We start from the raw sequence: 24,056 nt of genomic DNA on the forward strand, positions 1-24,056 counted from the left end.
TAAGGGCTCATCTAGACCAAGTGAGTAAAACAGGAAAAACAAACCAAGGCAGGAGGCTGGGAGTGAATGTGCTACCGTGATTTCTTTCCCTAGCTCTGCTGCCACTTTCTGCCCTGCTTCTAAGGAAAGCAAGCAGGGTCTGAAGACAGCATTTCACTGGGCTAAAGATACACCTCATTCTACTTTCAGGTAGTTGGGTGATAGCGGGGGAGATGGGAGTGGTAGTTAAGTCAGGCAGCGTCTGAAAGCCAATTCTGTCAGCAGTTCTTCCCTGAAATGTCTCCGTCCACAGAACAAGTGTAAGTAAGACTGCAAATGCCACGGTTAAATAAATTCAGTGGGGACTATAAATGGACCAGTCAAGAGGCTAAATTTTCAGAGCACGATCCTTTTTGGAATGTAAAATAGAGACTAAAAGTGGAGAGAAAAGGGATTCCAAAAAGATGTGGTTTAGGAATGGATTACAGAGGGTCCCTGAAGCTCCACCATAAGTTCTTCAGGGACTGGTCTCATGTGAGTGACGAGGTAAGAAGGAACAGAAGACAAAGTAGTGATGGAAAAGAACGTGTATCATACACACCGATTACTGGGGAATGTAGGATGTCCACTGAATCCTGAAGACCCACCTGCACACGCCTCACCACACTCAGGCAGGATGTCTTCCACTTGAAAGTGAGTATCCATGCCTGCTCTGACCTTCCTCCCAGGCTTAGCATAGCAGAGGAGGACCTATAAAGCCATCCTTGTCTTCAAGAGCCAATTGAGAGGCCTGAATGAGGCCTTTGGTCTTACCTAGGAAATGTCGGCTTGGCCCAGCTGCACTGTGTGTTATTAGTGACTGAGCAGCCAATGTCTGGGGCAATTTGACTGGATACTCCGAATGTTCTTATGTAGAGAGTAACTGATGGAGGACAGATTATAATCCTTGCAAAGGAGGACACCTTCCCCCTAGGATTGGCTGTACCAGGCTGTGACTTGGAGGCACAGAACTAGTACCCACTTCTCTTAAGACTTTACACTGTCCAAAGAAGATGCTCTTCTATGTTGTCATGCTGAGATCCAGTCCCAGGTTTCCCACCAGCAAAGCCAGGCAAGTGGGCAGGGCAGTTGGTTCAGCCAAGCTGAATACAATGGCATGGTTGGTGTTGCATAGATGAAAGGGAAGAGGGAACACACATCTGCTAGCAGGGTCAACAGAACATCATTTATCTAAATAGAATAGAAATAAACACCTTGTAAAACAATCACAAAATTTACAAATAAATTGGTACAAAATAAATACGAGACTGTACATCTACAACATCATTTGAATTATAAAACGCATTCATTATGACAATCAGCTCATTAATCCTATACATGTCATTTGTGCTTATTTAGGTTTATGTACACAGCTCTGAATACTGTGTTCAGAAAACTTCACTGCTCAAATGCATGACCTGTACACTATGATACAGTGAATCAAGGCCGAGGAGGATGAACATCAGACACAAAGCAGGGTCTTATTTGAGGGCCAAGGCAATGTTGGCACTGGGCCTCAAAACCAAGAAAAGGCCTATTAAGAGCCCAGATGGGCAGGCAGCTTCCATTATCCAGAAAGATGGATTATGCAATCTAAGGTAAGTAGAAGAAACCATTATCATTGTGGGGCCAGGCAAGTGACCTGCCTTGGGAGGAAGGAGGCCGTGGACTCAGAGTTGTACTGTACCCTACATAGGGGAAGAGAGCCTGTCACCAAGAAACTACCTCGGAAATACTTCATGGAGGTACTTGAGAGGCCCTGCCCACAAGGTAGGAGACCTGCTTCCATCCTCACCCAAAACACTGGTCATAAGGAATACAGGTGGGCCCAACTAAAGGGGCTGAGGATGCTAGGGCCAACATAAAAGCAGCAACCTGTTTATAAAAAACAACACTACCCTCTCACCCACCTTAAAGGACAGCAGAACCCTAGGATCCATGGATAAGGAAGCTTCAAGACAGATCTTGTCCTAGTCATAGATGAAGTACTAACAGGCATATGTACATAATAAATAATATAAAATAAAGCATATACATTTGTGGGTTTAAAGGACTCAAGAAAAAATTGATAACTTCACCTTCACAGTAGACTTCAGACTTGGGGAGTAATGATCAGAAGCGAGGCTGGGGCTCTCTGGGGAATGAGAATCCTAAGACCTCATTCTTCCTAACTTTGCTCTGCTCTAGAAGTCTGAGCCTCCAACAAAAAGGGCAGGCACCCAAGCCCCACCAGGCCCATTGGATAGTTCTCTTCAGGGTGAATCTGCAGCAGAATCTGGCCCCCAAAGAACTGCATCCTAAAAGTGAATCCATGTGGATCAGATGCCAGAAGGCATCCTTCCAAGCGAGGCAAGACAATGCTTCCATTCTTCTCATTTGTTCACGGTCCCAATGGGCATTAAAACCTGAAAACCTTGTGTACTGAAGTCTTTCTTACAGTATGTGTTGGATCTGTGTACATATAAACCTTGGCTTACAAACACCTAGAACTTTACTCTCTTGCAGCTAGAACCTTTTTTTCCATGCTGCTTGAAGTTCAACCTGGTATTTCCCATCAAAAGATATTTAAAACAATTCTAGTAGAGATGATGTCAGTAGCTCTAGCATACAGAGAGAACACGCTTACTTGAGCTGAGCCAACCACAGTGGTCTGAGAAGCAAAGAAGGTCCCCAGCCTAGGATGGTGGGAGGAAAGCTGCTCCCTACTCTATGCAGTTGCTGTGAACTGCCATCTCTTCTTCGCATCCATAGGGTTGACCAGGGACTCTAGAATGTGAATCTCCAGATAGGAAAGAAGGTAGCAAAGGGGAAACGGGCAAGTAAACCGTGATTGCAGACAGAAAGCTTGCAAGTGCTAGAGGAGGAAGGCCTGCTTGTCTCACAGCCTTGCTGAGTAACAGCAGCAAGCTATTGGTGCACCACTCACCCCTCAAACGGAGGCAAATGAACCTCAACTTAGAAGTCTCTGAACGTCTCTCTCCTATTAACCAACTTGAACACCTAAGAAATAGGAAAAGAGAAAGATTTGCAAATGACCCTGAGGTATAAAAATCCACTGAGAAGTTGCTCATTGATAAATTACATCAGAAAAATTTCTGAATCCCCAGATCACTTTCCTATTCAAACCCCTATATCCCTACTAAATTCTGGGTTAACCTACAACTCACCCAGATACTCTTGATGGACAGAAGCACCACTAGCCTAGAGCCCAGAATGGAACTACATGGCCCAGGACAAGAGCCAGTTTCCTCAGTAAGGAAGTAAGCAATGGCACCTCAGAGGCCTTCTGGACCCTAACCTGCCAGCTCAGTCTTGTATTTCTCCTCAACCCTTTGCAAAGAAAAGCCCGTATCTGGGCTCAAAAGCAGAGGGGAGTTTTTCCCATGCTACTAGGGAGCTTGGGTCATGCTACGTAGTGTGCAAAGCCAGCCCTCCCTGGCCTGCTCTTGCTTGGAGCCCCAGAAAACAAGGTGAACACCTTCCTGTGCCAGCCCAGGTGAGTCATCTGCCTAGGATCACCCCTGGGGAACAACAGGGGCAACTCTGGTTGCCCAGGAGACCTCACCTTCCTGGGCCTAGGCAAGGCAGGGATGGCTACAGATCCCCGGCTGGCCTTCAGATGACAGAGGTGGTTGTGTGTTTTTACTAGGCAGGACACAGACTTGATCAGCCAGGGCCTATACAGGTCTGCTCCTCAACTGAAAGAGAATTTGAGGGCAGAAGTTCATGGTATCTGCTTAGCTCAAATTCCTATTGCTCCATTTCCTAGGGAAAATGTATTTCTATTTGTATCTACCATTATTTTCCTAGGCTTGGAAAAGCTGGTCCTTTAGCGTACAGTGCTGACGACAGCACAAGTAAATATACTCACAGTTACTGTTCCATATTAGTGTGAAGCTCTGCATTCAACATTTGCACTGTTCCTTGAAGTCACATTAGAAGATAGTAAGATGCCCCACTCCCTCCCACTTGGGGATGCCAACCGCTTCAACATGGCATTGAACTCCCTGCAGGGAGTGAGATGAGGAGGGAGGAAAGAACAGAGTTCAATGTACCCTTTCAAGTTCAAATTATGTAAGAATCAAGATTTCAGTTAGTTGATTAGCACCCTGATATCTGTGTAAGTCTTAGATTTTGTTTTCCTAAGAGTTTAAATGTATGATTTTGAATTTGCCTGATGCATATGGGACAAGCAGTGAAGGGAAGGAACCTCCAAAACAGCAGGAGAAAAGCCCTCCTCATTTACAGAGAAGGCAGAGTGTCCCAGGACTATCTGGATGCTAGGGATTTAGTTTCAGAGGAACCGTGGGGCACCAGTGGCTGCTCAGGAGCAGGTGAGGCTCTGTCCCACCCAGAGAGGCCCCGTAAAGGAGGGTGAGGCCTACCATCAGTATCCAGACCTCAGGGGTCTGCATCTGGTCCACTCGACCAACTCCCTTCCACACTTGAAAAGGTCACAGCCATGGGAGGACAGTCCAGCGGAGGTGCCAAAGAGCAGCCACATCAAGACTGCAGCTATTCCACAGTCTTTCTCTGCCGGACCCCACTGGCTTTGTAGAGATGAATGGCAGAGGCCTTCCAAGCCAAAGTCATTCTCCTGCTGCCCCAAAGAAGCAACAGTGCAGTGTTTCTCCTCCATCTGAGAGGTTGGTTTCTCAAGGGAAAATGGGGCCTGGAAAAGGAATCTGGTCGCTCAGACATGAGTGTTGTTTGAAGGGTCCTAAGCTCTACCCAAAGGAGATGTTAGCCTTCATTCCTTCAGGGACCTGACAGGAATTATTTTAGATTCCTTAATGTTATAAAATAGTGTGACTAATAGAAGGTAAAGAATAACAGAAAATGAATACGAACTTGGCGGCTAACATTTCATCCTTTGGGAGCCCCACTGATGCCACTCCTGCCGAGCTCTTTTATAAGAGAATAATTTGGAAGAAGCCATCACACCGAGCAGGTAAGACAGTATTAAGAAGTCTGCTTCTCCCTGAAGTCAGAGGCGGCAGCTGGCATCCCCTCTCCTCTCCCCAGACTCAGTTCTTTAGGATTTATAAAGCAACAGCAGAGCTCTGAAAAGGGTACCAACACACTAGCTCTGATTCCAGAGGCTCTCCCGGTAGCAAGGCATCCCTGAGAGACTGTGTGTGGAGAAGCAGACGTGAGCCCGGATAGGCTGACAGGGCAGAGCTCCTGAGGCCAGAGAAGCTGGGCTAGGCAGGCCTGGCTCCCCACAGCTCAGGGAAGGCCAGCACTGCGCAGACCCGAAGAGGGGGATAGATGCCCTCCCCCAGCATAGGCTACGCTTTGCTTTGTTGCAGGGACCCCTCATCTTTATACACTCATCACACTGGTGTTGTGCTCAGTGAGAGGCATCTTAAGAAACTGACTTTTATATCTAGATGGCTCTGTTTAAAAACAAAGGATGCTTAGAGTGGAGTCCCCTCTAAGGTCAAGCTACACGGTGGGGCTTCATCCCACGGGGGCAGGTTGCGTGCCAGTAGCAGGCCACTCAGCACCCTCGGGGGGTCCCCATGACCCTCTACACCAAGTGAGATCAGTACTTCCCCCCGCTAAGGGACATGGTACCTTCTGAGGAAGACACTCCAGGACTGGCATCCCAGAGGAAATACTGAGCCGGGCACGCACAACACCCGAAGCACCAAACTGCCCACCAGGCAGCCAGCCCAGCCCGCTGCTGTCTGCTCCTCAGCCACGCTCCCTGCCCCACACACAGCCCGGCCATGGCTGAACAGACTTCCTACCTGGAGTAGGGAGAAGAAAACTGCCGCTTAGCCAAGGCCTCCCTTTGCGCAGTGAGCCTAAACAGAAATCGCTCTCTCCTTTTCCTAGTGATGGATGCGGCGGGCACTGATAATCTCATGTGTACACTGGTCAGTATGATTTCATTTCAGTGTATGAATAGTGCCAACAACCTGCACATATCCCTCGGGCTAACAAAACACAGATAAGCTATAGTTAAGAATTCAGTCACTCAAATACCTCCTGACATAATTTCACTACATGATGAATTTGGTATTAAAATAAGACGGAGACACACATAAAATGGCCACAACACACATTTGGTTTCTGAATCCCTGTTTGGGGCCAAACTGACCCTGGCTGTACAGGCAGCCTCTCTGGCATGGGCCGCATCTGAGGCAGGAGGCACAGAGGCCCTCAGGCAGGGGACACAGCCACTGCCGGGCCCCATGGGCCCAGGGACAGGGGAGGAGGGACAGTTGGCTCCCTGGGAGGAGGAGCAGGGGCTGGCAATCCCCAAAGTTCCCTCCTTTAAAAACATGGGTCTAGAAATGCCTTCTCGGCACACAGTACAGAGTGCAGCTAGAAGGTCCGACTCCTTTTCTGTTAACGTATGTTCTAGTGGGAAGGGGAGGAGCTTGCACTCCACATTACATGTTTACTGAAAAAGCCCTGTGGAAGATTTCCATTTGGCATCTGTGTAGCAGCATCTTGGGTTAACAAGCAAGGACCCAGGGAGGTGGGCGACGACACTCTGTGAGCTTGGGTGCTGGGTCGGGGAGGAGGGCTGGCTGGGAGACCCCAGGCTGGAATGACAGGATGAAGTCAACTTGCCTCTTGCCAATGATAAACCATGGGTTTTAAATTCATTAACATTCATTTTGGTGATAAAAATTCCTTAGGGTGGGAGCAAAATCACATTCCCAAGCAAATGTTAAATCTTCCTGAGGGAAAGGGGTACAGTTAAACATTAAATTCTCAAAATACCACTGAGCTCAGAGAGGTGATTGCAGGTCCCTCTGAGGCAGGCTACACCCCACAGTGATGACAGACTTGGCAGGTTCTGCAGTAACACGGTCTTCTTCATTCAGCCAGTGAGTTCGACGGTGATGCCCACTGGGGTGCAGAGGAAGGGTGCCCCTCCCTGGGAGGGCCAAGGAAGGCTACTGGAGGGGCAAGTCCAGCCTATTAGGGTCACATCATGGGATTGCAGCAGAGTTCAGATAGAACAACTTAAAACTCTGCAGAAGACACTTTAAAAACATGATCTCTTGAAAAAATAAATCGCAACAATTTTCAACTTCATGCAAATCGAGGGCAGAGGAGCGTGAATAATGATAAAAGGGAGAGCTGAAAAAATAAACATGATTCTATTTGGGCGGAATCCATTCATCTCCACAATCTTGAACGCCATGCCCCAGCTGCCAACTTCACGTCTCTCGTTTCCATTCCTCCCCTCACCGTCCTCCTCCGCGGCTGCTGGGAAGGGCACAAGGTCTTTGGTCTCAGGATGTTGCAGGGTGCAGCATGGCAGACAAGCTCACACCAGTGAAGTCATGGGCAGACAGGGCTGGGCCCTCGGGACTGGGCGGGTGCGGGCCTGGGCGGGTGCAGCCAGTGCGGCCTAGATGGCGCCTTCGTTGTGCAGGCTGTGGTTGGCCTTACTGTGCGTCACACAGTTCTGTTCGTTGAGCAGGTTGGCTGTCTCGTCTGGCAACCCGTCATGCAGCTCCGTAAGAGTCAATTCGATTTTAGTGTTTTCACTGTCTGATGACTGGGGGGTTTTGTCCATCCGGGATGCCATCAAGGCATTTTGGTATTGCTGTCTTGAGATCTGGGGCCAGAAGATGGCACAGAAAACAAACCAAGATAATGCTTATTTTTAGGTTCTCTTATCTCCACACGTTCAATCCCGAGAGGCCCACAGCAGCCTCTCTAGGAGAAAATCACACTTGAGCGCAGTGAGCCACTTTGTAAAGTTCAAGTTGACTTTGGTGAACAAGTCAGTTCTTACTGACGTAACCCACTTCCAAATATTGTCTCAAAATTTTAGGGACTAGAAAATAGAGACTGGTTTCCCTCAGCTAAAGCTGGCTTGTTCTCCAAAAGTCATCTTTATTTCAGACCAAGATGAGTACTCTGACTGCCCGGCAGAAGATAGAGGTGGAGCCTTCCCCGCAACCCTCCAAGTCTCCTGACCTCAGCCTTCCCAGGGCCAGGCAGGGAGCCACGTACCCAGGAGCTCTCTGAAAAGGGGCTACTCTTTTTTCCAGGATCTCTGGCTCCCATTCCCTGAAAGAGCCACATTTGATTTGGCAGCTCACTGGATAGAACCAAGAAGATCAATGTTTTTCTCAACCTGAGGCTTGGGCACAACAGACAAAGACAGGGTGTGTAGTTGAGAATGGAAGGCAGGGCACCCACAAAGTGACAAAGAGAAAGCTCCGCGGAGGGCAAGGAGCAAAACAGACAATTTGCCAGGGAAGTTGACACCTAACTGCCAGGTCCAGCCACGCTGCACTCACGTCTCTCACCTTAACAAACTGCAGATCCGAAAGGGCTCGCACCGAGTAATCGGGGATGTAGACTTGGAGGAGTGAAGAATTGAGCTGGTTATTGCTGCTCCCCAGTGTTGGTGTGACGGCGTCAATCCGGTCACTCCGACTGAGAGAGTCTGAGTGATTCAAGCCACATGGGCGAGGAGGGGACTTATTTTCACCTGGAAAAGGAGGGAAAAATCCAACCGTTTAAGTGAAGTAGATACAGCCAATAAAACCAGCTCTTTATTTTCCAAAATAAAAAATACTAAATGCCACACAAGCCCAGCCAATTGCTTCCAGATGTCTCGGCCGCACAGTACGCCAGAGAGTCTCCTACATATGGCGGACTCGCGGGCTTCCCTGTACCGGCAGGATATGTCCATCTCAGCTGCTTGGCCCTGTGTATGTGACAGACACAATCCTCCCAAGTCTCTAACAGCAAAAACCCTGCACTGTGTGCCTTCGTGAGGAACATTCCCGGTGTGCTGTGAGATGCTCAGGTGAGGTTGGGCCAAGGCCCAACATGCAGAAGCTGCTTGATATCAAATGTAGGCTACGAAGAGGACAGCACTTCATTATTTTGCCGGAAGTAAAAACAAGGGACTCTTGAGAATATTAATAAATCAGTATGTATTATAAAGGGATCAAAATACTCATCTGCTCATACCATACCCTCTAGCTGAACCTATTATCTTCGTCTTTGACCCCAGTAAAATCCCCCATCAGGTAGCCCGAGGATGTCTCCGGAATTCAAGAACGCTAGAAGACACCAAACCCCTAACGAGCTTGAGTAAGTTATCTTGGGTGCTAGAGAGTCTTCAGTGAGGTTTTGTAGCATCCTTCCCTTAAAACAAAGTGGAAGGAGCGCCAGTGTGGGTCGTGTTGCTCTTAAAGGGAAGTTCACTGTGGCTTCTAATGGAAACGTCATTAAAAAAATGCCCCCTCACCAAGGCTTCTTTCACTTTTTGCTTTTCTAACCAACTACTGCAGATAGGAACTGTGTGCCCACCCTGGCCAGGTCTTGAATTGCATCGTATCACAGGATTGGAGGGGACAAATTCTCCCATCTGACACTTGGCTCCTCTTTGCAATGTTGTCCCTGACAGCTGCCCTCAGAGGAGCTGGCCCTTGGCTGCACCTGCCCTTCAGCTATCGGGAAAGTTTGTCATCACGCCCATCAAAATGTGCCTCCCTAACTTCAGATGACAGGCCTCACTTCCTCTCTGTGGAGCTTTAGTACCTTTTCTTCCTCTGCTATTCAAAATAGCCCTTAGATAGGTGAAGACAGCGATGGTCTCAAGTCTCTTCTCTAGGATAAATCCTGCAGCTGTTCATCTCACCCCATCACTGTCTTAAAACAGGACACCCAGAACAAAACATAAGTACTCCAAGAATCTCCAGTGATGAGTTCACTTTCTCCTAATATTTTTTTCTTTTTGAGACAGGGTCTTGCTTTGTCACCCAGGCTGGAATGCAGCAGTGTGATCTTGGCTCATTGTAGCCTCAACCTCCTGGGCTCAGGGGATCCTCCTACCTCAGCCTCCTAAGTAGCTGGGACTATAGGCGTGTGCCACCATGCCCGGCTAATTTTTGTATTTTTGGTACAGATGGGGTTTTGCCATGTTCCCCAGCCTGGTCTTGAACTCCTGAGCTCAAGTGATCTGGTCGCCTCAGCCTCCCAAAGTGCTGGGATTACAGGCGTGAGCCACCGCGCCCGGCCACTTTCTCCTAAAATTTTTGTATCTTAACTCTCCCTCCAATTGTCAAGTCATGAACTAATTTTCCATTGTTAGACAAATTAAATTCAGAGTGGCAGTTCCCCTTGTTTCCACTTCTATGAGAACAAGGCAAATTAACAATTTATCAGACTTTTATATTTAGCAGAATGGATCTTTGAATAGGTGACCCAATTTTGCTAAGTTTCAGATTCTTTATCTGTAAAACGTGGATGATGGTACCTGGTACCCCCTTTTGTTTTGTTTTGAGACAGTCTCCCTCTCGTCACCCAGGCTGGAGTGCAGTGCTGCGATCTTGGCTCACTGCAACCTCTGCCTCCCAGGTTCAAGCAATTCTCTTGCCTCAGCCTCCTGAGTAGCTGGGATTACAGGCATGCACCACCAAGCCCAGCTAATTTTTGTATTTTTAGTAGAGACGGGGTTTTACTGTGTTGACCAAGCTGGTCTTGAACTCGTGACCTCAGGTGATCCACCCGCCTCGGCCTCCCAAAGTGCTGGGATTACAGGCGTGAGTGCTGCACCCAGCCCTGGTACCCATCTTATAAGGTCTGACAAGGATTAAAAATAAGATCATGTACAAAGTGCTTATCTGACAACAGTAGGTACCCCATAAGTGAGCCCAGTTGGCATTTTCTATTCTTTCTTGTCAGCTTCCTCCCAGATCTTGCCACCATGCGCCCACCCCATGACCAAGGTTTTGCACATGCAGTGACTTCACCCAGGGTGCCAGATTAGTCCATTTTTGAAACGAGATCCTGCTGTATCCCTGCGCTTTGGCCACCAATCTCATCACCATTTCTACAGATACCTTTGAAACAGTGTTTGTGTGTTAACATTTGAAGGCTATAAAAACAAAACATTTCAAGGTACTTTGCTGGTCTGAGGCCTCCTGCATTAATTCTGAGTCTCCTGTTTTCTCCTGAGGAGGATTTTAGGGCGATTTCTCTGATCTTCCAAAGCATCTAGACTCAGTCTGCTTCCTCTCGCCCCACTGCCCTCTGTTTGTGTGAGTGGACCCTCTCCTCTGCCAAGAGCCTGATGCCTGGCCCCATGGCCACCCTCTGGAGGAGCAGGCCCTGCCTTCCATGTCCCTTTCAACAGCTCGACAGGTGCCAGCGCCAGCAGGGGCGCTGCAACCCTGAGCTTCAGCCCACTGCTCAGAGCCTCAAATGCCATCTTACTTAAAATATTAATAATAATAAAGGTCTACATTCTTCACATGAAGCCCTTGGGGGCCAGAGAGATGTTTGAATTCTGGAAGGTGATACAGTCCGTACACCCGTTACATATACCACCAGCAATTCTGGGGCGGCCCTAGTCTGCAAACACATTAACTTTTGGTGAGACGGACGAGGATTCACATTAAGTAGAGCGAAAACCGTAGTGGCTGACCCCCAGTTCAGGGCAGGTTTTGTGGCCAAATTTATGTTCCAAAGTTTTATGATAGTAATTATGGAAAAAACTCCGAAGATAAATATAGGAAAATTGTGTTACCAACTAGGAAATCCCAGCAATTTTAATTAAAGACAGATTAAGCCTTTTCCCTTTTTAATGGCTGGACGTATTAGTTAGGACTGGCCACCCTCTCCTGCAGGGCAGTCGGCAGCAGCGGGATAGGAATGTGCTGGGTGTTCACTCCAAAACAAAGTCAGGTGGTGGGGAGAAGCGGGGCCGCCTGCCTGGTGGTGGGAGAAGTAGGGCCACCTGCCTGGCAGACAGCACAGGTGCTCGTGCTCCACTCACACGGATATGGGAAGAACCCAGGATACAGGAATGTCGTGCGCCTGTGTGGACGGGGTATTTTTCTTGCTTACCAAGAAGAGTTCACAGCTCTCAGGTCTTTGGCAAATGTGCTCTATAAAAGCGGCCTCAGGGTTTGAGGCCCTCAGGGCCTCTGCAAACTCCACACCCATAACTTGCTGAGGTCAGAATAAGAACCAAGAACACTCCCCTACTGCTGACCTGAAAATTCAAGGTCAGCCGCGCGGGCAGGGAGCGCTAACAATCCACACCAGAGCCGCCCTCCCTTTCCACGCTTCATGGCTACTCCTGTGCATGGTGACTTTGTGGTGTTCCGGACTCTCCACCTGCTGTGGCTTATGCTTTCCTGGAGAGCTCGCTATAAAGTTATGGAACCTTAGAGCTTTAGCGCTCCAAGGAACACTGAAAATAGCCTGTCCAGGTAAAGGGAGCAGACCCAGCCAGCCAGGCATGATGGGGGACAAGGAAGGCAATCGGGAGAATTACGGAAAGGAAGCATGCAGAATTACCTGGAGAACCTGCGGCTAACAACTCTGTTCTGCTGACAACAAAGGTACGAGACAGGGACAAAGGAACTGAAAAATGGAGAAAAACAGGGTGAGATCACATCAAAAGGCAAGAAAAGAGATCTCTGTAATCAGGGGACAGGAGGGGATACTTTTCTACCAATACAGTATGAGCATTCAGTTGCAGAAATGCAAGTCGGTATGGTATTATAGAAACAAAACAACACACACTGCTTTCCAGGAAGAGGAATACAGGGAGGCCAAGATCAGGAGAAATCCTACCCACGAGTTTGTTACTAACCAAGAAATCTCTTAAGCCACTAATAACCAATTGGGGTTGATAGCTCGAAACGTGCAACTCTTAAGGGCTTAAATCACAAGTAGCTGCGCAAAAGGGGAGCTCAATTAGTCAACTGCCCTAAGAGCCTGACCCAAACCGCTGGTGCCTGCACCCCAATACTCACTCACTGCACAGCCTACAGCTCCCCATCTGTGCAACTTTAGCTTATTTTAATTTTGACCTGAAGCTTTGAATTGTTAGGAATGCCTTCAAATCTCAACATAGAGGAAAGTAAGTAAAGAACGCATACACAGATTTCCTGGGAATGCAGACCAGAGTCATCCTCATCACCGCTTACTCACTGCCCCATCAGATTGAAAAGTCTCAGAACATGAAATGTTGAGCAGGAATCACACCTCTGGGGCAGGTAGGTCTTAAGAACTGATTATTGTCGGTTTTCCCCAGACAGTGAACATCAATAAACAGAAACTTTACCTTACGATATCTGTACTGTGCCTCTCAATGAATATACAAAATCCCAAATCTTAGTTGTAAAGTTAAGTAAAATACTAGGCTTTGGAATAGATAAGATGCCATTAATGAAATTCTCCCCACTTTTTTGAGATGGATTCTCACTCTGTCACCTGGGCTGGAGTATAGTGGCGTGCTCTGAGCTCACCGCAACCTCCTCCTCCTGGGTTCAAGCGATTCTCCTGCCTCAGCCTCCCAAGTAGCTAGGACTACAGGCATGTGGCCACCATGCCTGCCTAATTTTTGTATTTTTAGTAGAGACGGGGTTTCACCATGTTGGCCAGGCTGGTCTTGAACTCCTGACCTCAAGTGATTTCCCCTTCCTTGTTAGCAGTTCCAGACTCAGAGGACTGCTCACCACATCCTCTTCTGAATGAGACTTGTCCTTCCATTACAGTTCAATAGGAACTGGGCTGGTATTTATGTTTCAGGAACCAGTAATTGGTAGAAATGTACAACCCACTCCTAGTTTCTTTTCAAAGCCATCTTATAAATCTGGTTCTGCCGGGAGGCCAGCCTGGGGGACACAGAAAGACTCCGTCTCCAAAAAAAAAAAAAAAAAAAAAAAAAAAATCTGGTTCTGCTCACTTGGGGCTAATCTGAGGTCAGCTGCCGAAACTCAGTCAGGCACCTTTCTACTATACCCACATTTCCCCTCATGCTTTCAAGGGGACGAAGCACTTGTGTGAGGATCACTGCATCCTAGTCTTCTAATAATCACATGAGCTGGTATCATTATATCCTCTTAACAAGGAGGAGACCCAGGGCCTCGTTCAACACCACACGACCTGCCTGTGATGGAACTGAAGCTATAACCCAGGTCTTCTCAAGCCTAGGTAAGAGCTACCCTGTCTCTCTCACTAAGCAGTGAAAACGAAGGTCACCTTCAAGTTTACAACAGAAACCTACTCATTAAGTAGGGTCAGACAGGCCCATGTTCACAATGGGTGTTGGTCAGCAGTTGACAGTGGGGACACCGTGCCCCCAGGACTCAAACACCTGCACGAGGATAGTGAGAAGGGGCATTTGGGACAGAGGAAGTTTAGAAATACGACAGAATTCTTGAAGTCTCAGTGACTTTCTAACTGAAACATCTTTGGGTTCCTCGGACTACTGGGTGGAGCAGTCGATGAAGACCAATGTCACAGAAACAGTCTTGTCTGGAGGTATCTCCTCCCCTTTGAAGCCTGGCTTTCAGGAATTCTTTTAAAATGAGTTATTTTTAGGTTTGAGGTTTGTAAATAAAGTTTCCTAAAACCGCACATCATTTGGTGTTTTTGCCACAAGGTGGCACCCCAGCACCTCTGTCGACCTGCCCGACCTGTTCGGGCTGCCTAAGGTATGAATAGCAAGCGTGTGCGCTCTGCCAAGCAGCGCCATCCCCAGAGGCCAGCAAGCCACCAGGTATCTATCTGTGTTCATGTCTGAGAGCACATCCCGCTGGCTGGCATCTTGGAATCTTGTGCTCAGAGAACTGTCAATCCCCCATGGCCACCCACCCTTAACTGGCTGACTCACCTGGCCAGCTCTCCAGATAAGAGCCGGCCACAGGCAGTCAGTATACAGCAACAACCTCATTCGTCCTCAGAACATGCAAATTAAGACCTCCCAAACTGCTAACATTTAACAGACTCAACAATACCAAGGGCTGGATGCAGAGCAACCGGAATTCACACAGCACAGGTTGGGAGTAAGCAGGTACATCAGAGCTGAATCCAGAGGCACACCCTCTGACCCCCAGTGTCAGTCCCAGGTGCACAGCCAGCAGAAATGGACACACACGTTCGCCCAAAGACATGTATAAGAATGTTCAAAGCCACATATTCACAGTAGCCCCAGACAGGACTACCCCAATGTCTATCAGCAATGAAAGGACACGTGCACTGCTGTGTATTCACACAGTGGTGTACTAGACATGGCAAGAGGAAATAGTGTGTGATCACACACAGCAACAGAGGTGACGTGACAAGCACGACACAGAGAAATGAGCTAGCCTCTGTGTAACACACACAGTGTCTCCATTTATGCCAAGTTCAAAAGCAGGCAAAATTAGGCTAACTGAGAAGTCAAGACAGCAGTTACTCTGGGGGACCAGTGACTAAAAGGGAGTGTGATGGGAGTTCTGTAGGGCTGGTAACGCCCTGTCTCTTGGTCTCGGTGCCGCTTTACACGTGTTCAGTTTGTGAGAATTCATGGAGGTGTATACTTTGGATTTGTGCAGATTTTCTGCATATATGATATACTTCAAAAAAAAGTTCAAAAAGGAAATGAATGGGGTCAGCTGGCAGATAGAGAGGGAAGGATGAAAGGAGAGGGGCCTTACTTCCTAACACGTGGTCCTGCCCTATGCGGCTGGGAACCAAACATACCTGGAGAGGCTGTCAGGGCCATCACGCCATAGTATGAGAAGGCACTCGCTTCAAACTTCATACCTTCTTTCCCAGCTTCAACTTCCACTTTCCCCTGTGGAGAGAAAAGGCAGATATTTTCAGTCCAGTTGCAAAAGCCTACTGGCACACTCTGTACAATATTTGGTCCTTCCTTAGCTAATTTCCTTTCCCAACACTATCGAGGGAGCAAAGCTTCAGCTCATCTTTCCCACTGAGAGGAGGGGGCTCATTCGCTTTAAATATGAAAACTGGATTTGGCTGATTATGCAGAGGTGACAGTGTAAATGTGATGTTTATTTTTAAAATAATTCTTATATTAAAAACTTAAAATACAATTTTCTTTGTAGAGATAGATCTCGCTACGTTACCTAGGCTGGTTTTTAACTCTTGAGCTCAAATAATCCTGTCTCACTGTCTTGGCCTCCCAAAGTGCTCCCAAAGGGATTACAGGCGTGAACCACTGTGCCTGGCCTGTGATGTTTACTTTCTGTGAGTCCACTTAGTATCTTCCCAATATCTGTAGTTCTTGGATTCTTCAGGAGGCCTCCAGCAATGGAAAAATGGTGCTCTTGCTCCATCAGTGGGACCAGCACCAAGATGACGCTGGGCGATGGCTGACTAGGCTGTCCGAGGAGCCAGGGCCAGGGCTGAATCAGGGTCAAGGGCCAACATGGTTTGTGGCCATGGAGCAGAGAGGAATAACCTGGGTAGAACCCACTCTGTCTCACGAGCATGGTGTCCTGACCACTGAGCAGACCCCTCGCAGGCTGGTAACTTGCTGTCTACACTCCTGGAGGCACTTAAGTTCCATGGGATTTTTCTCCTGTCTTGGAAAAGCACTTTGAAGAAAGTCTCCTTCCATTAAAACAAAGTTCTTCTCTCCTCCCCCTAAGATCTTCCCTTTTCTTCACTTTCACTAACTTGTCGACAACTTCTTCTTTACCTTGATGAGTTCTTTTGGGACAGAGTGTCTTATTCATCCCTGGAACCTTAGGGTCCACTATAATCCCTGCATGGTAGGTGCTCATTGTGTTTTCTGGGCTACTGAAATGCTCTAAGTCAGTTTCACTTCTAGATTCTCAGGCCAAGGGTCAGAAATGCTCTTGTTCCCACTGCTACAACTGTGTGAGGCATCCTTTACAATGGGTGAAAATTAAGATGCCATGTATTGAAAAGGAATTGTGCTAACATATCAGTGTTTTATGAATTCATTTAATGTGCACAACTTGATGCAGCAGACAAATCATTCCCCTCCTACAAATCGGGGGGGAGGGGATCAGCAAGATTTAGTAAAGAACAAGCTCTTCATCAGGATGCTAGGAGGCTGGGGGCAGTGGCTCATACCTGTAACCTCAGCACTTTGGGAGACCGAGGCGGGCAAATTGCTTGAGCCCAGGAGTTCAAGATCAGCCTGGGCAACACGGCAAGACCCCACCTCTACAAAAATTAGCCAGGCATGGTGGCGTGCACCTGTAGTCTCAGCTACTTGGGAGAATTACTTGAACCTGTGAGGCAGTGAGCCGTGGTCGCGCCACTGCACTCCAGCCCGGGCCACAGAATGAGACCCTGTCTCAAAGAAAAAACAAAAAAAAGATGCTATGCCACCTGATGCAAACTATTATTTTATATTAAGTTTCCAATTACAAAAGCTCTTTCTTGGGCCATTTCTTCAGAACTACTGCCTCTCAGGTTTTCCTGCTCAACAGAAATGACGGATCACCAGTCCCTAGCCAATTATCTTGCCATATAAACTTACAACTCCACCCATGATATAAAATCCACCTGCAAATGGGCAGGTGCTGCAAACCCTCCCCACACAGGCAGGGCCCTAGAGATGACACTGTGGAGTCGGAGACGACAGCCGTCATCCCCCATGGGGCTGACCATGCAGCGGGGACAGGCGAGCACATGAGAAGCAATGGTCCACATGGCATACAAGAGCTCAGCATGAGGAAAACGACATTGGGAACAGAAACTCCCAGAAAAATCTTACTTCTTCTTACATAAAGACAAATCGCATACAGGAAGGAAAAGCTGCGGATGACCAAGAGAAGGGGACAGCATGAGGGAGGCCCAGGGTGGCAGCAGCGGCCGGCCAGGCTCTGGGTTTGCAGGGAGGAGTTAGGGCAGTTCTGGAAGGCAGCTGGGTGAGCAGATCCCCAGGCGATTGGCTGGCGGGGTTGGGTCCTGGGTGGAGGAACAGAGTCTGCTTCCGCGAGGGTGGCAGCCACACGCCTGGGGAGGGAGTGCGGTAGAGAAGCTATTGATAAGGGACCAGCATGATTTGAAGCAGCCATCAGGGAGACAGGAGTATAGGAACCAGAGGGCCATTGGGAGGGGCTGAGGAACAGGGACACCACGAGTGGGAGAAAGAAGGTCTGGAGAGAGGTCAGGACTGGAGACAGGGACGTGAGACAGGAAAAGGACCGAAGCGCGGCCCGTGACTGAGAGCAGGAGGGAAAACTGAAACTAACAGGACCATGGCAGAACCTGACAAGGGAGGGCCAGACAGCGGCACCACAGCAGAAGAGCAGGGGACAGGAGCATTCCAGGGGCAAGGACGGTCAGGGCCTCAAGGTGCTCAAGGCCGCCGGGAGCAATCACTGACCACAGGCCGCTGGGGGCTGCAGGAGGCTTTCCTACCCCACAGAGGAATCAGTGGGAGGACGGTGGCCCTGGCAGGAGAGGGACAGGCAGCAGGACGTCCCCATCTGTGGGGCCACGGGAAGGCTGTTGAAAATTCAGGACTCTGGGTGCTGGGGAAGTCCCTGAAGTAGGGTCCCTTCAAAGAGGAGGGGAGGAACAAGGTTCAGAGATAGGAACAAGGTTCAGAGATAGCAACAAACACAGGAGTGGCTGCGGTACATGTCTCCCCAATTCCGTGTCCATCTCTTCCTGAACTGACACTTATGTGCTGGCTGCAAATGTCTGCTTTGTCGTTTGTAACCTCAAGAGTGGCTGCGTGACCAGCTCTGAGCCTGACCCTCCATGCAGGAAATCAGGAGGAAGGGTCAAAATGCAGTGGAGCCTCATGGTGACTTCCGTTCCTGGGGGTCTCCAGTTATCTGGAGCGTTTGTTGTACAAGTTACAGGGCCTTTTGTGTTGTGTCCCTGCAGAGAGATGCCAGGTCACTATTCTTTGGAGATAAAACTTGTCAGGACTAGTAGGGCAGGCACTACCAAAACAAGACTACAACAGAAAACCGTGCGTCTTTTTTTCTATTTAATCCATAGGTTCACACCATCTGTCTCTTGGAAGTGTGTGGTGGTTCCACTCTGAGGCATGAAGCTCTGCCTTGCACACTCAAAGCAGAAATTCCCAAATTACCGACTCTGGCTCCGGCCCTCAGCCGTTCTCATTTAACAATATAGGTGAATCTGGGTATCAGGATTTTATTTAAAAAGCTTTCCAGGTGATTCTAGCAAGCCACAAACTTTGGGAATCATTCCTTTAAGGCTCTGTCTGTGAATAATGGCCCCAGCCCTGGAAACTGTGTGCCCTGGCCTCTCAAGGGACTCCCTCAAAGGCAGTGTAGCTGAGTCAGCTGATTAAGCAAGGGCAGTTGCAAGACTCAAAACTCCAGACCACTGCCATTCCAGCTGATGCTTCTTCTGTCCTTCCAGACAGGATCCCAAGCAGGGGAGGATCTGGCATCTTCCCTCTGGACTCCATCTAGTCGAGATCCAATGCTGTGGGGTGGATATGCTAGCTTAGTGATTCCTAGACATTTCCATCCTAATGGCCAGTAAGACGCAACTCTACAGAGACAGATACAGGGAAAGATATGGGGTTGCCAAATTTTTTTTCATAAAGATGGTTTTAAAATTTATTTTTTTCAGACAAGGTCTTAACTCTGTCACCCAGGCTGGAGTGCAGTGGTGCAATCATGGCTAACCGCACCTGCGGTGAGAATCCTGCAGCCTTGAACTCCCGAGTTCAAGCAACGCCTGTAACTCAGCCTCCAGAGCAGCTGGCACTACAGGCGTGCACCACCATGCCTGCTAATTTTTCTATTTTTTCATAGAGACGGGATCTCACTATGTTTCCCAGGCTGGTCTTAAACTCCTGGCTGATCCTCCCTCCTCAGTCTCCCAAAGTGTTGGGATTACAGGCATGAGCCACCGTGCCTGGGCAAAATAAAGGTATTTATTTTAAAAAACACAACTATTGCCAGGCACAGTGGCTCACACCTGTAATCCCGGTTACTGGGGAGGCTGAGGCAGGAGGATTGCTTGAGGTCAGGAGCTCAAGACCAGCCTGGGCGAAATAGTGAGGCACTGTCTCAAAAAACAAAACAAAACAAAACAAAACAAACAAAAAAACCCAGCTGTCTACTGTTAACCATCATTTCATAAAAGACCAGACATTTAACCCCTCAAATTTAGAAAATATATCATTTCAGAGTAATAGGTCTTCAAACTGAATATACATAGCTTTATGAAAAGCTCATCGAAACTGTATTTTTCTCATTCTGCCTCAAACTGGCAAAAACTTTGTTAAAATATCTCAGCACTTAGCAGGAGTTATCACATTAGAGTAATTTTACTTCATATAAAATTGCAATAGATTAAAGGGTATCTGCAGTTCTTTCAGTTCTATAATAGCATTCTATGACTCTACAATTCCAAGAGTTTTCAAACCTGCCCACCCCACTACATCCCTCTCTATAGGATTTAAGCTTTTCTGGCAGACAAGTTTTAAAAACATCCAGTAAACATATCTTATTCATTTACGTGTTAGTAGTTCCAAAAAACATTCATTTTCAAATAACATACCAGTATACAAATTAGGGCCCAGGAGGAGATGGCTTACCTGGCTTGAAATTAATTAGGTGTCTTTTCAGATAACAACTTTTTCCATATAAGGAAGCTACATATTGATTTTACTTTTGAAACATCTGTAAGTTTACTCTAGTCGAGCATATCGCCAAAAAAACCAGGACAGGACATGACGAATTCCAAGAATTCCCAGAGGGAAGTAGGGCTTCATGCTTATAAACTGACGAACTTGGAAGAAGGCCTCACTGGACCAGCAAAGTTGGCTTCCTGAATAAAGCATCTCTCACAGCATCCTGCCCTTCTTTGGACAAAGGTATCAGATAACCTCTTCTCAAAGTTTCTAAGTGTCCACAACCTACTCAACAGCCCGTGCCATGCCTGGCTTCAAAGTGGAATCCTAAGCTTCCCTAGCCAGCGTGGGCACAACCACACTGGTGCAAACAGTGCCAACCCGGGATCAGTCCATGCGGCTCCCAGGTGGGACTTCCCCATGTGCCACATGCTGAGCAGCCACCAGGTCTCCCGCTCACCATCTTGTTTTTTAAATCGCCATCACAAAGTATTCAGGCGGGCCTGACTCCTGAAAGGAGGTGATGAGATGCCAGGGGCACAAAGACTGGGTTGTATTAACCGAGAGAGGAGTAGCAGCACCCAAAGAGGCCCACTCAAAGCCTGGGGAGACCTGGTGCCCCGACACTCTCTAGCAATGCTTTCAATCTAGAGTCTGCGATGGAATGGCCAGACTCAGCAAGTTTGCTAAATTTACTTTTCTAAATATTGATGGTCAAAATTAACTTAGACACATTTTGGACCATCTGACTGACCATTTTCCAATCAAGTGCTACCACCAGATGTCAGTGCCAGCACCCGCCTTGGCCACTCTGGTGCCACGTGGTATTACTTGGAGCATCACAGCTAAGCCTTGCTACTGTCAACTGGGAGCTTGCTGGTAACGCAGCATCTCAGACTCCACCCCAGACCTACTGAAGCATTCATTTCATATTGAAGGATCTGCAATTCAACAAGACCCACAGGTGAATCCTCTGCACATTAAATTGTGAGAAGCACTGAGCTAATGAGTAGGGAACAGAGTGGGATTTAACAGGGAAGTAATTCAGTCACACCCAGTGGAGGCCAAATAATAGCAGGACACACTGTAGAAATATTCAAAGTAGCTCAAATTTGGCAAAGGGCTGGAGGGTGCAGTCATCTTGGACACACAAAGGCCCAGGTGTGCTGAATGCAAGGGAGCTCGCACGGCAGCAGCCCTCCACAGCCCTGGGACGGGGGCCCTTCCGGGTCAGCCAAATATCATCTACACATTGAGAATTTATTTGATAGTTTGTTTTAGTTTATAGTTATATATAAGAGTTCTAAGCAAAGGGATCTCATACCTAGTCAATTTTATACTGACATACATATCTTTTTTTTTTTTTACTACTTTCCCAATTAATGTGACATATTTTGGTTTTGTTGTTCTTGAACTAGAACTGCATTCCTAAAATAAACCCAGTTCAGTCACAGCCACAAGTCAGTAACCCTGGGTGTGTGTTGCTATCTGCTACCATTTTATTTAGAAATTCTACATCAATGTTGACAAGTGAGATTGGCCTATATTATCAGATTTTAGGATTAAGCCCATATTAGCCTTAAAGAATGCAATTGACTATCATGCCATCTCTTGTTCTATAATATAGAAATTGTGAGTTTTTTGAAGATTGACTTTTTTCTAGCAAATCCTTTTATTCTAGCTGCTTTTATGGGGGAAGAGAGAACTTTTTTTTCCTTTTATCACATCAATTATGCCAACAGAACACTGACTTTGTTCATATTTTCAAAGAGCCAAATCTTGATTGTATTTGTGAGTTATAAGGCATTTTCAATTTTAAATTATTATTATATATATTTTTTTGAGACAGTCTCGCTCTGTTGCCCAGGCTGGAGCACAGTGGTGCAATCTCAGCTCACCGCAACCTCCGCCTTCTGGGTTCAAGCGATTCTCAGGCCTCAGCTTCCTGAGTAGCCGGGACCACAGGCGCACGCCAACACGTCCAGCTAATTTTGCAATTTTAGTAGAGACGGAGTTTCACCATGTTGGTCAGGCTGACCTCAGGTGATCTGCCCCACCTCGGCCTCCCAAAGTGCTGGGATTACAGGTGCAAGCCACCACGCCCGGCCAGTTTATACAACAATCTTCATTAATTTGTTCTTTTTTAGTTTGCTGCTTTGCTCTTTTTCCACATAATTATAGTTCTCTATTTTCTTTTTAAGTATGTAAGAAATAAGATTTCTTAAAACTGACAGACCACCTCTATGGTATTTACATTATTTAATAATAGACTTTTATGGTAATACTATATACATTTTATTACATTCTATATGTTTTCTCTAACTCATTGCTATTTAGGACTTTTATTTTGCCATTAGCTCTATTTTTAAATTAAATAGTACATGCACATGGTGAGAAATTTAAACTACACAAGGAAGAAGTCAGTCTTCTTTCCACCCTGTTTCCAGCCTTTCAAGTTGCCTCCTTAGAGAGACTCGCTGTTACCAGTTTCTTGGGTAACCTTCTGAAGATATTTCATGTAGATTTGCATGTTTCTTTTACAAAAACGAGAGTACATTATACACTATGTTCTGTGTCTTGAATATAAACCTACATAAGAGCATTTATCACAATTTTAACATGACTTAGTATTTTTTAATATATAGCCTTTTCTTTTTTTAAATTTATCTTATTTTGTTTGGAGATGGGGGTCTCACCCTGTCCCTCAGGCTGGAGTGCAGTGGCATGATCTCAGCTCACTGCAATCTCTGCCTCCCAGGCTCAAGCGATTCTCCCACCTCAGCCTCCGGAGCAGCTGCTACCACTCCTAGCTAATGTTTGTATTTTTTGTAAAGACAGGGTTTCACCACGTTGCCCAGGCTGGTCTTGAACTCCTGGACTCAAGTGATCTGCCCGCCTCAACCTCCCAAAGTTCTGGGATTACAGGCGTGAGCCACCATGCCCAGCACTTTTATGTATTTTTTATTTTGAATTTTATTTCATTATGATCGATTCAGGTAGTTTTACGAAATTTCTATCTTTTTGTATTTACTAGCATGTACACTGTAACATGATGAATGATCAATTTTTATGAGTCACATAGCTTTTTTATTGAGACATTCTCACTCTGTTGCCCAGGCTGGAGTACAGTGGCACCATCACAGCTCACTGCAGCCTTGAACACCTGGGCTTAAGCAGTCCTGCCTCAGCCTCCTGAGTAGCTGGGACTGTAGGCACAGGTCACCAAGCCCGGCTAATTTTTAAAAAATTTTTTGTAGAGAAGGGGATCTTGCTCTGCAGCCCAGGCTGATAAACTTCTGGCCTCAAACGATCCTCCTATCTTGACCTCCCAAAGTGCTGGGATTACAGGCATGAGCTACCACACCCAGCCCACATAAGCGCTTTTGAAAGTGTATTTCTCTTGATTATGTTTAATTTCCTTCAAATCTGTTAATTCTATTTTACAAGGTATTCAGTTTAGAACTATGACTTTTTTTTTAGTATGCCTGATCTTCTATGATGGTGGAAAAACACTTCCACCAAAATCATGTTCCTATTTCTTACATAAGTATTTTGTTACTTAAAGCATGTAGAGCCAATAAAGTTTTTTCCATGATTTACTGTGCTTTTAACTGTCTTTATTGCTTCTGAAATGCATTTTGGTGTAAAGATCTACTTTTACAGATAAAACTTGAAGTTTTGGCTTTTTTAT

General features: G+C 47.0%; 1 protein-coding gene across 5 annotated transcripts in view; it reads right to left on the reverse strand.

Moving 5' to 3' along the window:
- Positions 1-1,182: 1,182 nt before the first annotated feature.
- Positions 1,183-24,056, reverse strand: part of CNNM2 (cyclin and CBS domain divalent metal cation transport mediator 2) — a 172,514-nt gene continuing 149,640 nt past the window's right edge. Inside the window, exons 5-10 of one of the 5 annotated variants that reach the window (XR_008652175.2) lie at positions 18,125-18,298; positions 15,496-15,589; positions 12,319-12,384; positions 8,307-8,491; positions 2,945-7,606; positions 1,183-1,209 (exon numbers count right to left, since the gene is read on the reverse strand). Coding sequence is in view for 4 of the 5 variants with exons in the window: in XM_055250410.2 (XP_055106385.1) it covers positions 7,397-7,606; positions 8,307-8,491; positions 12,319-12,384; positions 15,496-15,589; positions 18,125-18,298 (729 nt within the window). In the remaining variant the exon portion in view is untranslated. Of the gene's footprint in view, positions 7,607-8,306; positions 8,492-12,318; positions 12,385-15,495; positions 15,590-18,124; positions 18,299-24,056 lie in introns of all 5 variants that reach the window. The other 4 variants (XM_055250410.2, XM_055250424.2, XM_055250434.2 and 1 more) reach the window with 4 other exon arrangements.

This window comes from Symphalangus syndactylus, chromosome 2 (assembly GCF_028878055.3).
Source record: "Symphalangus syndactylus isolate Jambi chromosome 2, NHGRI_mSymSyn1-v2.1_pri, whole genome shotgun sequence".
Classification (NCBI taxonomy): Eukaryota; Metazoa; Chordata; class Mammalia; order Primates; family Hylobatidae; genus Symphalangus; species Symphalangus syndactylus.